This window comes from Tympanuchus pallidicinctus, unplaced genomic scaffold (assembly GCF_026119805.1).
Source record: "Tympanuchus pallidicinctus isolate F22 unplaced genomic scaffold, pur_lepc_1.0 scaffold12, whole genome shotgun sequence".
NCBI lineage: Eukaryota > Metazoa > Chordata > Aves > Galliformes > Phasianidae > Tympanuchus > Tympanuchus pallidicinctus.
The window spans coordinates 2,804,293-2,817,529 of record NW_026294637.1 but is presented as its reverse complement, the minus strand read 5'-3'; the positions used below and the strand labels follow the sequence as shown (position 1 = coordinate 2,817,529).

Sequence of the window (13,237 nt, the reverse complement as noted above, 5' to 3'; positions counted from 1 at the left end):
TTGCATCTTAGAAGCAAGTCTTTAAAAAAAAAAAAAAAGAAAAATTCCATGCACTGAATCCATCCAAGTACCTACATCCTTGGGACTGTCACCAAAAAACGATGAACATCTAAAAGACACTGACTCTACACTAACTGCAGTTCATATTCCATACACGTGTAAACAATGGTTATTTTTTTCTACCAGAATAGCAATTGCTCCATAAGATCCCCTCCAACTTGGCAACAACCTTAGCACTGGTTTCTCTCCTTTCTTTCGCTATTCTCCACTTCCCAAAGAGTAGGCAAAGTGGGACTGAGAACAATGAGACAAAATGGTGCTGGAGGATACGATAGAAAAATATATTGTTCGCTGGTTTTTATTGTTTGTTTCTGCTGAAGAAGATATTTACAGGTAGGTGGGTCCCAATACATCACCTGCTTCAATGACAACGGCCGTTCACTGCGTAAGTCTCAGTGTAAAGGGTTCCCTTTCTGGCTTTAAGGCACTTTATTTTGTATGTTTGCTCTAACCTTGCTAGGTGTTCCTTCGTAGGGGTCGTCCTTTCCTTGTACTCAGCCTCCCCCATCCACAGTTCCTCTCCAAATACCACAAAGACTCCTCACTTTTCTGACATCGTTCCAAAGAATGTTAAAGAAATTTAGGGGGTAAAAAAAAAAAATCCATTAAAAAAAAAACAAAACCAAAACATTTTAGAAAGTAATCTTTGGAGATCATTTGCTGCAATACGATGTACACTACCTTATCAGTGAGAAGATGCAATACATTCCTAATATATATATATATATATTTACACACACATATATATATATATAAAATATTAAAATGACTAACAGATATTCAAGGAAAAGTCAAGAACCTAAAACAATGGATATTAAATAAATTAAAGGTCTATCAGATACAGGAAAAAAATAAAAACGAAAAGAAAGCCAACTAGTAATCGAATGTAATAACTGCTCCCATGAACATCAGGTAACTGATCGGACCGAGTAACGCCATCGGGTGCAGCACGCTTTGTAGAGAAGCGCTTGCAAAGTTCTCACGAGGGAGCTCTCCTGGTTCCTGGTGCACTGCTGCTTCTCTGCAGGAGATTCTGGTTCCCTCCGTTCCCCTCTGCCTCTCTCTCAGTCTCAGCTCCGTGCAGGACAGCGGTTGAGGATAATACACAGAATCTACCACGGATTCTTAACGCGTGAGATCCGGATACGGACCGAATATAAAAGACAAAGATTTCCACTGGGCTCTGCAGGGTGCAGGCTGCCCACCCGTAATAAGTGAAGTGCATGCGTAACCCAAACCGTGGGCCTGTTGGGAAACCTCCTGCACCCATTCCTTTGTTCTGACGTGGTTGGATTTCCAAAAAGCACAGCTCTCCTCAACAGAACTTGGAATCTTTGCACTGCGGTGGTCACAACAGAACGCTCGGACGCAGCGCTTTGTCCCTCGAGCGCTCAGCTCCCAAGCGACAGAATCCAGCAACAGGAAAGGTAGGAAACAGTCTTTTGTTCCTAAGGGAATTCTAATTCAAGTCAGGCGCCTGCAGCTCGCTCAGGTAACTCCGGAACGGTTGGGTTGGTTGGTTGGACTGAAGGCAAATACTGATCACAGTTTTCGTTCAAAACCAAAAAGACAACGACAGAAAAACCAACGGCCTCGTCCTTCTCCAAGTGAGCGCTTTGTAAGAAAACAACAACGATTGCTAAAATATATCCTGTGTGGTCTTTTAAAAGTGAATTATCAAAAAACATTTTCCCAAAAATAAATTAGATAATTAAAAAAAAAAGTCTTTTCCAGCATAGCTGGATATTAGGCTGTCCTCACTGAGCCATTAGTATTGCTGCTTTTCCCAAAACTGGGGTCGTTTTTTTCAAACCATATTTCAGCCAGCTGCTGTGTGGACCCATACGTGGAAGCTTTGGACCCCAAGCACATTTTATATTGTTTTGGATCAAGATTAGGGTCACAAAAAACAGGGTGATGCACGTGGACTACTCCAATTTCTTGGCTTCGGAAAGTTTTTAAGCCGGCTTGAATGACTTTGTTGAAAAGGTCAACGTCTTCGAGGCCCCAACCTTGGATGGAGACGTCAAAGCCCCCTGCTCGAATAAGGTCACCTTTGTAAATGCAGGTAATACCAAAGCCATAGTTCCTCCAGAAACCTGTTTTCTGGGTGAAGGCAAAATGATTGTCACTAGGAACCTTTCCACTATACACAATCTTTGGATCGTACTGGCTAAAAATGATGGGGAAGTATACTTGTTGACCCAAAACCGTATTGGCTCGACACCTCTGGAGGAATTCTGTGGTAAACACTAAGTCAACATCGCAGAAGAAAAGTAAAGACTCGTTCTGGAACTGAGAAGATCCGACTTCCAGAGCCAGTGCCCTCGAAAACTCCCCGGACACCGGTAAAACCTGCATGTCAGCCTTAGGGTATTTGGAGCGGTACTCTCTCATCAGGTCGATCTGTTTTGCTTTGTCAGGGTTGGAGTTGGAATTGAAGAGCAGGACAACCAGCTTGACATTCTGGTTGGGAATGAGGCACGTCTTCTCAAAATTCCCCATGAACCTTGCAAACATATCAAAACGTCCAGAGAGAGGAATCAGGATGTTGATCTTCTGGTCTTTGAGTTCCTTCCTCTCTACCCTGGATCTGCTGAGCTGGAATGGAACAAACATCTTCAGCGAGTTGGAGAGGAAAGACAAGGACCCAGAATCCTGGTTGATTTTGCTGGCCAGCTCTTTGGCGTCCATCTCTTCATGCTCCATAAACTGGATCTTGCTGAAGGTCTGCTGCAAGTACGCGTGCCTCCTGACGGGGACGGTCATCTTCTTGCCCTTGTGTTTTTTGTAAAGCAGCAACAAGTCGAGCACATACTCTGCTCCGTACATCGGGTTTACCCTGCGATAGCCATACTGTATCTCCTTGAAATCAATGATCCTCCCCCTGGTCTTAGCATTCGCGTTGATCATCTCCATGACCTGCATCACGATGTCATCCAGCGCCTCCCGCTGGGACGAGTCCATCCCCCTGCGAGGGGGCTGCCCGTCAGCACCAGAGTACAGGTACTTGCCTGTAAGGAACTCCCACTCCAGGATCTCCTCCCGGTGCCGGGGCTGGAACCGCATGAAGGAGGGCGGCATGCCCAGCTGCAGGTCCTCTTTGTGGACTTCTGTATTGCTGTATTTGCTCATCAGGACAATTTCTCGGTGCAGCTGCACGGTCCGGTGACGCAGCTCTGCTATCTTGCGGCTCAGCATGTAGCTGTGCAGTCTGTACTGGTAGGGGGGGTTCTTGTTCGGGTGCAACGTTATGGCTCTGTGTATTTTGCTGTTCCTCAGGTCTCTGATGTAGCCTTTTTTGTTCTGCTCGTAGTTTTCATAAAACAGCTGCTGCATCTGGAAGAGAGGAAGGACAGGTTAGCATCTGCAGTGCTGTGCTGAACATCAGCCCCATGAAGATGAATGCCCCTGGCTCGCAGGGCCAGGAGGCTGAGTAAGCTGCTCATGGCTTTAGGCGCAGGTTGTAGCAACGCCAGCTGCTAGTCAGGGAAATTAAGAGGATTATTTGTTGTAAAACAATGTAAGAAACATCTACTGTGGATCGGGGATTACTACTGCCCATCCTATAGAGAGCAGGCAAACAGCTGAGCAGTACATGGATCCTGAGCTCATTTTTTCCCAACAGCACAGCATCGCCAGGAAAAAAGCCACCAGGTATCCAGTACAGAATTCTTTGCTATGCTCCTATGCTCCTGCTTCCTGTGGGCTTTAACAATAATAAAAACAATTAAAAAGACACCATATATAGTAAGTATGATGGCAGTTTTTCCATTACACCCAAATGCTGTTCAGGTATGAAAGCCACGCGTTACACTACGGACTACAGGCGTGAAAATGGAACGTGCTGATCATTCCAGTCAGGATGCTACATATGATATTGAGGCACTGCACTGCCATACAGAAACGATGAAAAAGCAACGGCTTCCTGTCGTTTTAGAATGTCAGTGTAAAACAGTAAGTGCCTGAGATTGCTGGCAGAAGCTCCTGTAGACACGTAGCATGGGATGCGTGCGTACCATAGAATAAAAGAATCCTTCAAATGGAAATTGCTGTTTCAAAACAACCAGATAGTGAGCTCAGATTGGATTCAGAAGTCTCGCGGAAAACCACCGCATGAGCCAAGCAGGCAAACAGCTTTATGCTTCTGGGCAGCTCAGGCAGCAGTTGATACAATGGAAGGCAGACGCGAGCCAGCATGACAGTGTGGGAAATGAGCTCAAAGGAAAATGAAGAGACGGAGCAAATTCTAACCCCAGCACACCAGCCCAGAGGAGAGATGTTCTAGAAGATCATGGGTTGAGTCTGCATCAAAAATGCCACTGAACGGTCGGAAGAGCAGGCACACCGGCTTTGTTTAATAGAGCCCCAACCTCATTATCAACAGCAAGATTCGCCATAGGTGATGCAGTCAATGAAGTACATATAAAAAATCTGTAACAATAGCTAAGAGCTAAAGCCAACATCAAAACAGAGGAGAAAAAGACCAGATCTGACGACCACGATGTAGTGCACGCAAAGGAAAATCATGTGCCCAGAAAGGTGCCTTTCACAGACAGCACAAGTGATGCCTCCACCAGCTGCCCTGTTTTATTCGGCCGTCAGCTGCATTTTTCCCATTGCTGTGGACAGACAGTGAATCTCAGGGATCAGCTCACACCTGGCTCCAATTGTCGCTAGCAAAACAAACCAGATGTGTGCATACTTTGACCCGAGGCTCAGCATCTCAGTGCGGGCAGCAAGGAGCAATCTGCTGGGGGCACACACCGCTGCCTGCACTGCTTCCTCTACCAGTAACACCCAGCTGCTGCCTGCTGGCAAGGGCTCCAGCAGACCTCCCATCACACCCATGCAGGGTCAGTCCCTTAGGCATGATTTATTACTAAAGCAGCCAAGCACACATGTATTTTACTCCACTTATCCACAATGTATATAGCAAAAGAAGTATTAAACACAGCCAGAGATTGCACTGACATTTTAACTACAATAGAACCATAGGTGCAGGCTTTCTGAAGAGTATTGTGACATTAGATAAATATTCTTAAAACATGTAATTAGGCAACTATTATTTCAAGGGAAGTTAACAATAGGATTTAATTTCAAATGTTGTTTTCAATTTATACAATAACAAAATCAAGACCATGCAGCCTGGACGCGTTTCTTGCCGAACTGCCATCTAGGGCATTCAGAATTAGCTGCAAGAGGAAACCATGAAAGCAGAACAACTTTTTTAGGTTACACAACAAAGTTTTAATGGGATACTGATGGGTAGGGAAAAATATTACAAAACTTCCCCTTGGAAGTACAGATAGGGATCCCCAGCAAACCACCCTAGAAAATTAGCCAGAATACCTAAAGAGAAAGCTTAATCAGGATTTACCTCCTACGTTCACTTCTGGAAACTTGATAAAACCTCCTGCCTCTTCTAAAATCTGGCTCTCTTGGAAACCTGAACATAGATAAGAAAGATCTCTGCACCATTTCACCAGTGCTTCAACCCAGAGCAATTTAGAGCAGAAGCATCTGCTGATGGCCACCTTGTCCCAGCCAAAGAGACGACAGCCAGCCAACAAGAGGGACAGGACCAGCACCTGGTGCTCTTCCCAGGAAGCCTCCCCTCAGCGTCCCACTTATCCCCTGGCTCTCGGCATGCAGGACGTGGCCACGTCTCCATCCATGAGCAGCATGCCATGGGGGAAGCAGGGCACCAGAGGGGATAACCCATCCCCTACAGTGGGCACAGCTCACAAACTGCTTTGCTACAAGTCAGATCCAAGTGGCCAGCAGCCAACAAGGCAATTCATCCCTCTGCAGGACATTGACCCGATGCTCCCAAGCATGCCCAGGCCCTTTCCTTTGCCAGAAGCAGCACCTTGGTGAGTCATGTTTTCTCACCCACGTCTGCAAAACCACAGGTGAATTCCTGTAAGAAATGAGCAGCTCCCCCTGCAAAGGTTGATGGCTTCACCAGTATGAATCCATCTGCTCCAATCATTTCAGCTCTGCTTCTTGCTGCAGTCCCTGGGCTCCATCACCACCAAGGGCAGCAGCCAACTGCAAGCTTCTACTTCACAAACGCCACCTATTACCTTAAGTATCTCTTGTGTTAAGACTGGTGGGCAGGAAAAGAGGCAGAGAAAGGAATACCTGTGATGTGCTTGTTCCTCCTACCAAGCACACCCATGCAGCGATGCAAGCCCATGCCTACTCGTCTCACTTCAGCGTTACGTGCCAGCTTCCACATGGCCATGTCAAGCCTCCTGCTAGCTGAACTCCTGCAAACCTTGCCTTCGGGGAAACAGGTTTTTCTATGAGTCTTTTTTTAAAAAAAAAAGAACCTTTCATGGATATTAATTTTGCAATGATTATATTCTAAGCATGCTTTATTCTAGCACAGAGCACTGAGAGCGCAGGGATACAAAGAAGAGCTACTCTTTATTGACCACTATTTACTCTAGACCTGTTGAAGCCTTAAAAACCCTAATGTTCTCCAAACCTTTAGAGACTGAATGTTTAAACTGTGGTACAGCTGTTGTGGGCACTCCTGGCTCACCTCCAAAAGACCAACTGAAAGAGAGAGTGTTATGTTCTTCATTTTAAATGAAGAAGTCTTTTGCAGGCCAAAAAAAGTGTACTGGAGAAAATGGACTTAAAAAATAAGAGCAGTTTATGCAGAAACTGGCCCGCAGCCACGGATTAGCCCCCAAGGGCTTTCTCTCATAGCTCCAGATTGTACTGGCACAGCCCAGAAAACACAGCCCCCACAAGTCTCATGAAAACTGTGGACAAGACACGTTGTATGGCAGGCCTCAAAATGCCCGAGATGAGCTTTAAATACAAAGCCAAACTAATTTCAAAAATGAGAAAACTGGCTAAGGTTGCTTGGCAGGGGAGCAGCTCACCAGGAAGGAGATAGCAGGGAGTTCAATTTGCCAGTGCAATTGCTGCTCCTTCCACGACACCGAGTGGATGGGCTGCCTCCCCCATAAGCCTCGTGCACCTATTGCTCTCCTCTCAAAGCACTGCAGAATGCACTGCCAAGACCTCAGGTGGGATTTAGCAACCTTGAGGTCAAGGCATCTGCAAACTGGAAGAGTTGCTGCTGGAGCTTAATCTGCTAGCAATACCAAGTCACTGTTTAATTAAACAGCTAACCTTCTCCCCATGCTTTCCCATTAAGCTAGAAGAAAAGCTTAAAAGTTACCTACTAGTACAGTGTCTCAATCCAAGTGGCCTTCAGAACACAGAATCACAGACTGGCTTGGGTTGGAAGGGACCTTAAAGATCATGTGGTTCAAACGCCCAAGTAGTCCTAACTTAGCAACAGGAAGGAGAAAACCAGCACAAATTAATCTGTCTTCAAAATTGGCACCATGTACCTCACTTCTGATCTTCAGCATGACAGCCTTTGTACTCCAAACCTCCAGATGGGAGCAACCCACATGCTTGGGAAATGACTGGGATCCTCCTGCCATGCTGCAGAGGAGAACTTCTGGCTTTGCATTAAATACTCCTAATCTAAACAAAAATAAGGGTCCTGGCCCAATTAACTGGGAAGCAAGCCATCCCTCCTTAGGTCTCTCCGCTTTTGGATAAGGGGGACAAATGAATCAGACCTGAGTGAACGAGGAGGAGGAAGATGAATCCATCACAGGCAACTCTCCTGAGCCAGTGCTGCTCACCTCGTGCTATGTCCTCCCCTCAGGTGTATCTGACACACAAAGGACACAGATGCCATCATGCTCTCCATAAAGCCTTTGGCTTCCTCAGAGGCACAGATTATGGCTTTAAAGCACAAACCAGAATCTGACCTGAGAGCCTTTAGTACCTCAGGAGAAATCAGGTAGAAATGAATGTGCCGTTTTGGGAAACCGAGACTCAACAGCACAAACCCGATGAGACCCAGCTGCAACTTTGGGCCGTGCTTCCAAAAGGCTCCAATTTAACAGCAACGAATAAAACACCACTAAACATTAACAAATGTTCCATCCCATATATATCTGCTGTCAAAGAAGCAGAACATCCTAGGTGCTAATAACTAATTATCGCGGCTATTGCTTGAAGAAGTGCACTCGGGATTTCTTTCCGACATCGTTTGCACATCACACGGCCTGGTGAAAGCTGCCATTCTGCACGTGGTTCTGGCCCAGGGGGTGATTCAGCTCTCCCTGCCCCGCCGATAGGGACTGCCTCCCACGGCACCCTGAGGGGAGCCGGAAGCCATCCGTTTCAAGGCCAGGCTGGGGATGACGCCAAATGACTTTCCCACCAAACACACAGCGTCGTGGGATTTCTCGTCCTTGTTGTCAACTCCTCACTTTGCAGACTCTCGGTGCTACAGGCAGAGGACAAGAAAAACTTGGTTTTCATTAGGACTTTCAACAGGCCCACAGAAGGAGCAAGCGCAGTCGTCGAAGCCTGGATCTGTTCTTCCTCACACACAACATTAGGATGCCGAGGAGCTGCACATAACCCCAGGAGGGCAGTTTCTTGGAGATGATGAGCAGAAAGCTTCTGACACCCTGGCAAACACTTCTTGGATGCTGGAAATGAAAAGAAGGGACTACAGAAGAAAAGACCTCTTCTGGACCGCCGCGTGACTTTCCACCATATGTTTTCAAGAGGCAGTAATGTAATCATTTAGAAATACTTCTGTTCGTGGCATTCAGAGATTCCTGTTTGGGAGCCACTTTCCACACACAGCGATTTTGTAAGAACCACACCAGATGAGGAGCCCTTTTGCTCCCCAAATACTTGGCAAGGCCATCATGGGCTGCTGTTACAGGGCAGGACATAAACCCTCTGCTCAGAGGGGCCTGGGTTGCAGCCAATACATCCAGGCATCACCCAGCACAACCAGCACAGCTTCCCCATGTGACACACTGGGCACCACAGCCGGGAGGTACACGGTGCCCAGGTAACGTGGGACAATGCTGGGGCAGCAGGGCCAGGCTGAAGGACAGCCTTAAAGCAGCGCAAAGCCCTAAGCCTCTCTGAGCCTTCACAGGATTACAGTGAATTTAATTAGGCGAAGATTTGGCCTCACGATAGCTACAGCCACAGCTTTTCCATGGGTGTACAAGTGAGGTGGGGGTGGGTTTTAAATACCAGGATTCATTTTCAAGATGTTTGGCACTCCCAGCCCAGGCAGCAGTGCTTTAGATGAGGGATCCGGCTGCCTTTCCTTATGGCAGCAGTCCATACTCTGTTTCTGATCCCTTGTGAAGACTCGTGGCAGGAATAGATCTTTTGGAAACGGGTGAGAGGGGAGCTGGGAACGCTGAGCAGAAGCACCAGGACCGAGCCAAGCTCTGAGCTGCCGTGCCAGCAGCACCTCCAATATGGTGGAGCATCTTCCACCACCATCTTTAGAAATCTGCCTGCAATGTCCTCTCCTGAGGACTTATGGCAATGCCACTGCTCTGCCAGCACCTCATGGAAACTGGAAAATCCATGAGTTCATTAGCTAGCAAGCTTTCCCATAGCTGCCACAGCAGCAGTCCCTGGAGGTGTTGGTGGAAGAGCTGCTGCAAGAAGGTCAATGTTTGGGAGATACTTTCCAAACTTCATCCCTTCCACACTGCGAGCTTGCTCCACTATCCTTCCTCAAGAAAAGGGGATTGGAAAAAACATCACAGCTTTTTCTTGGTGGCAGAAAGGAAGGGCAAGCCATATCATCCCATGGAGTTTGAGCATCCATGATGCACACCAGTGATTTCCACAGTCCTTTTTCAACATCCTCCAATGGGTTCTTCACCATCAATCCTGTTTTTCAGCACAGCCATTGTTTCTGGAGCTGGTTTGGAGGCTATCAACAAGGCACAGCCCTCACCCACCAGCTCGTTCTGCAGGGGGAGCAGCGTGGGATGAGGATCTCCAGGGCTGGCTGCAGCCATGCAGCATTGTTCTGAAGCGTGCATTTGAGCCGTGCGCATGCTGCCCTGCCAAAAGAATTGTTTAATAATTGCTCAGAGGAGGGGAGGGAAATAAAGCCACAAAGTCTTGTTTCATGTGGAGAAGCCACATGCTTCAGTCAAGCCGTAAGGATACTACAGCTGAGCCCAGGCCTGGGAATTACGCAGCTTCAGAGGGAGCGACGGCAAAGAGCAAAGCGCAGTAATGCTGCACTGCAGACATCATTTCCACAATGAGATGCCATGATTGCAAAATGCAGAGGTTTTGTGCTTGTGTCATGACCACACAGGACTTCAAGCCTGCCCACTCTTCTGTGCTGAAAAAAGCAAACACTGTCCTTTGTCCCATCACTGGAAAGCCAGCATACACTGCCTAAATTGGATGTGGCACTGCCAAAACTGGAGCAAGGCTCTGCTACCTAAAATACAAGCAATATATGGACCTACAATACATGCAACACATGATGGCTTGGTTGTACAAGATATGGTCGTCCAGGGGGATCCGCAGAGGAGCCTTGCCCATCCAGGGGGATGGTGAGCTCTCACAAATCTGACTTTCTTGCCCCAAATGTCAAAAGCTTCATACATTCTGCAGTAATCACACTAACTACAAAGGTCACCTGTTTTTATTACTTGCGTGAAGAACAACAAATTTAAAATGAGCCATAATTTAAGAGAAAGCATCTACATACCAACAGAGCCCCTTTGGATGGGACTCATGGGGTGGGCCCTACCTCCACACTGAGGGGAAGCAGCATATGCACCACTCTGGGACCAGACCATTCCTCTGCTGTTTCATATATGCTCTGAGCTATAAGGAAGGCAACAACCTTCTATTCAGCCCCAGCCTTCATTGTCCTCCTGTCAGTGGAACAACTTTCTCATTATTAAAACGAGCTGTCAGGCAGACTGGCATTTCCCCCCTCGTGGTATCCAAGTTAGCCCGTTAGTTCAAATATGGTTAAAGACTTCACATAGTGTTGCTGGCTAACTGTATATGGTCTGAGGTTTTCTGGAAGCTCGCTGTCTGGCACAGTTTGGAGAAGTAACAAACAGCACAGCACTGCAGCACAAGGCTGAGTGCCTCTGGCATTACACACCTCTGGCACTGCACACCCTTGGTGCTGCACACAGGCTGTGTGAGATGTGGGCTCACCTCTGGGCTGCTCAACCCTACTGCTGGACGCTGTCTGCAGCCTCACTTGGACATGGAGAATATTCAGCTGCTGCTTCTGTAATGACCTCAATTAACACAGGTGTGGACAGTGACAAACACAGTTATGCTGTGTGCAACTGGAAATGAAAAAAAACCTCATTGCTTCCAATTTTCCCAAGCTTTGTGAAGGATTTTCTACTCCTACAACACACCGAACAGTCTTTCAACCACCACCACGCATACATGTGGGGCTGTCTGGTCCCATCCTGGGGTTTCCTTTGCTCCTGTAGAGCAGACCCATAGGACAGCTCATTCTGATGACTGTGCCTGAGCAGTTTGGGGGGCATGGACCCACTCCAAAGCTGTCCTTTGCACTTTGTCTCTCTGCACCAGGCCGGTGCTCGCTTCCTCTTCCCTCCCCTTGAAGGCTGTAGCCCCTCTGGATGTGGAAACCACTCCGCTTTGAGGAGTGTTTATGTTCCCATGCGTGACACCCCCTTACCCCATTGCGACTTTTCCCCGATGCAGGAGATGGGCAGAGGGAGGAGCAGGGAGACACGGAGATCCGAGCAGTCTGACCACGGGGCCGGGTCCCACTGCCCTGAGGAAAGGCAGGGAGGGAGGAAAGGACATTGCTGAGAAAGCAGAAGCAGTGCTTGCCAACAGATGGAGAAGGCTGTCGGAGTGAGCAGCCCCGTTCACCAGACAGCGATGCCTTGTCTCCTTATGACCCATTTTCAGTTGTTGATCAAGGACATTTCAGGGATTTGACTCATGAATAGCAAATGCCTTATGCCGGGGCTGCCAAAAAGCCTTCTCCTTTCTGCAGGAAGGCAGGGCTGCTTTGAAGCAGCTCCTGAAGCAGGACAATTTACAGCCTGACAGCTTAAAGCTGCATTGAGAGGGGCCGCGTTTCCTCGGGGCGCTGTAAATCGCCGCGGTTCAGACGGAGCCGGGCCATGGGCCGGGAGGGCAGGGTGCATGGATGGGGACAGTGTTCTTCTGCCATCCCATGGCTGCACGTCCACAGGGAGCCAGAGCCCTTCAATGGGGCTTTCAGTGGGACACACAGGACTACATTCTGCTGCAGCTGCCGCGGTGCCCTTCTGAGATAGAAGTCTATCATCTGCACGGCAGGTTGTTGCTGAGGTCAGTGCGGTTGGAGCTGGAGATACCACGGACTCAGCGTGCTGGCGGCTGTGCTGCTGCCTCCAGCTCCGGCACGTGGGCTGAGCACAGCTCCTGCCTGCACCCCAGGAGCATCCTGTGCCAGACAGCACGCTGGGCATCCCTGCTGGCTCTGTGCCCTACAATAGAAGCTCTGGTCCGTACAGTTGGGAGGCGAGCAGAGATCTGGGAGAGGAGGATGTTCAAGGATGCGCTCTTTTGCAACAAGTCAGTGTGAGATGCTGAACCCAGTGCTATCAGGATTTTCATTATTTGATGAAAATCATTTAAGTTGGAAGGGACCTCTAAAGGCCACCTGGTGCCACTCTCTACAACAAGCAGGGACGCCACTGCTCCATCAGGTGCTCAGAGCCCATCCAGCCTGACCGTGGCTGTCTCCAAGGATGGGGCATCCGGCACCTCTCTGCCCTGTTTTCCCTTGGGACACATCCCCTAGAAAGCCCACCCCTCAACTCCCAGCCACTCTGCCCCTCCCCGTGGTGTTTTTCAGATGGCAGGGCCAGTGGGAGGGCACCAGCCATGCTCCTATCACGCCATGCCGCAGCCTCGCCTTGATGCAGGTGCCAAACAAAATCCACCCACCCGCAGCAGATGTTGGGAACCTGTCTGCCCGTCTTCAGCTGCACTCTCAGGGCTGGCCTCCTGTCAAACGCCCGAGGGCACGGCTTTAGTTTTTCTTTTTAAAGCGGAGGTAATGCATCCAAAATATTTTTTTATGCTTGGAGAAGGCAGAGCTACACCTGGTCCAGAATACACAGCAGCAAGCAACATTCCTGTGTCTCAGAGGGAAGCTCGACCTCTTTACTCGTGAAATAGCTGCCTTCTACCTGCCTGTATAATTCAGAAGTACTGCAGGAACACTGGTAATAAATCTGGCCAAATCTGCTCAGTGCCATATTCTTCAGCAAGCAGTTTGAGG

The 13,237-nt window shown here is 48.4% G+C and overlaps 1 protein-coding gene across 1 annotated transcript in view; it reads right to left on the bottom strand.

Annotated features, from left to right (window-relative positions):
- Nucleotides 1-327: 327 nt before the first annotated feature.
- Nucleotides 328-13,237, bottom strand: part of CHSY1 (chondroitin sulfate synthase 1) — a 60,944-nt gene continuing 48,034 nt past the window's right edge. Inside the window, exon 3 of the mRNA XM_052671507.1 lies at nt 328-3,399. Within this exon, the coding sequence (XP_052527467.1) occupies nt 1,807-3,399 (1,593 nt within the window). The 3' untranslated portion in view covers nt 328-1,806. The remainder of the gene's footprint in view (nt 3,400-13,237) is intronic.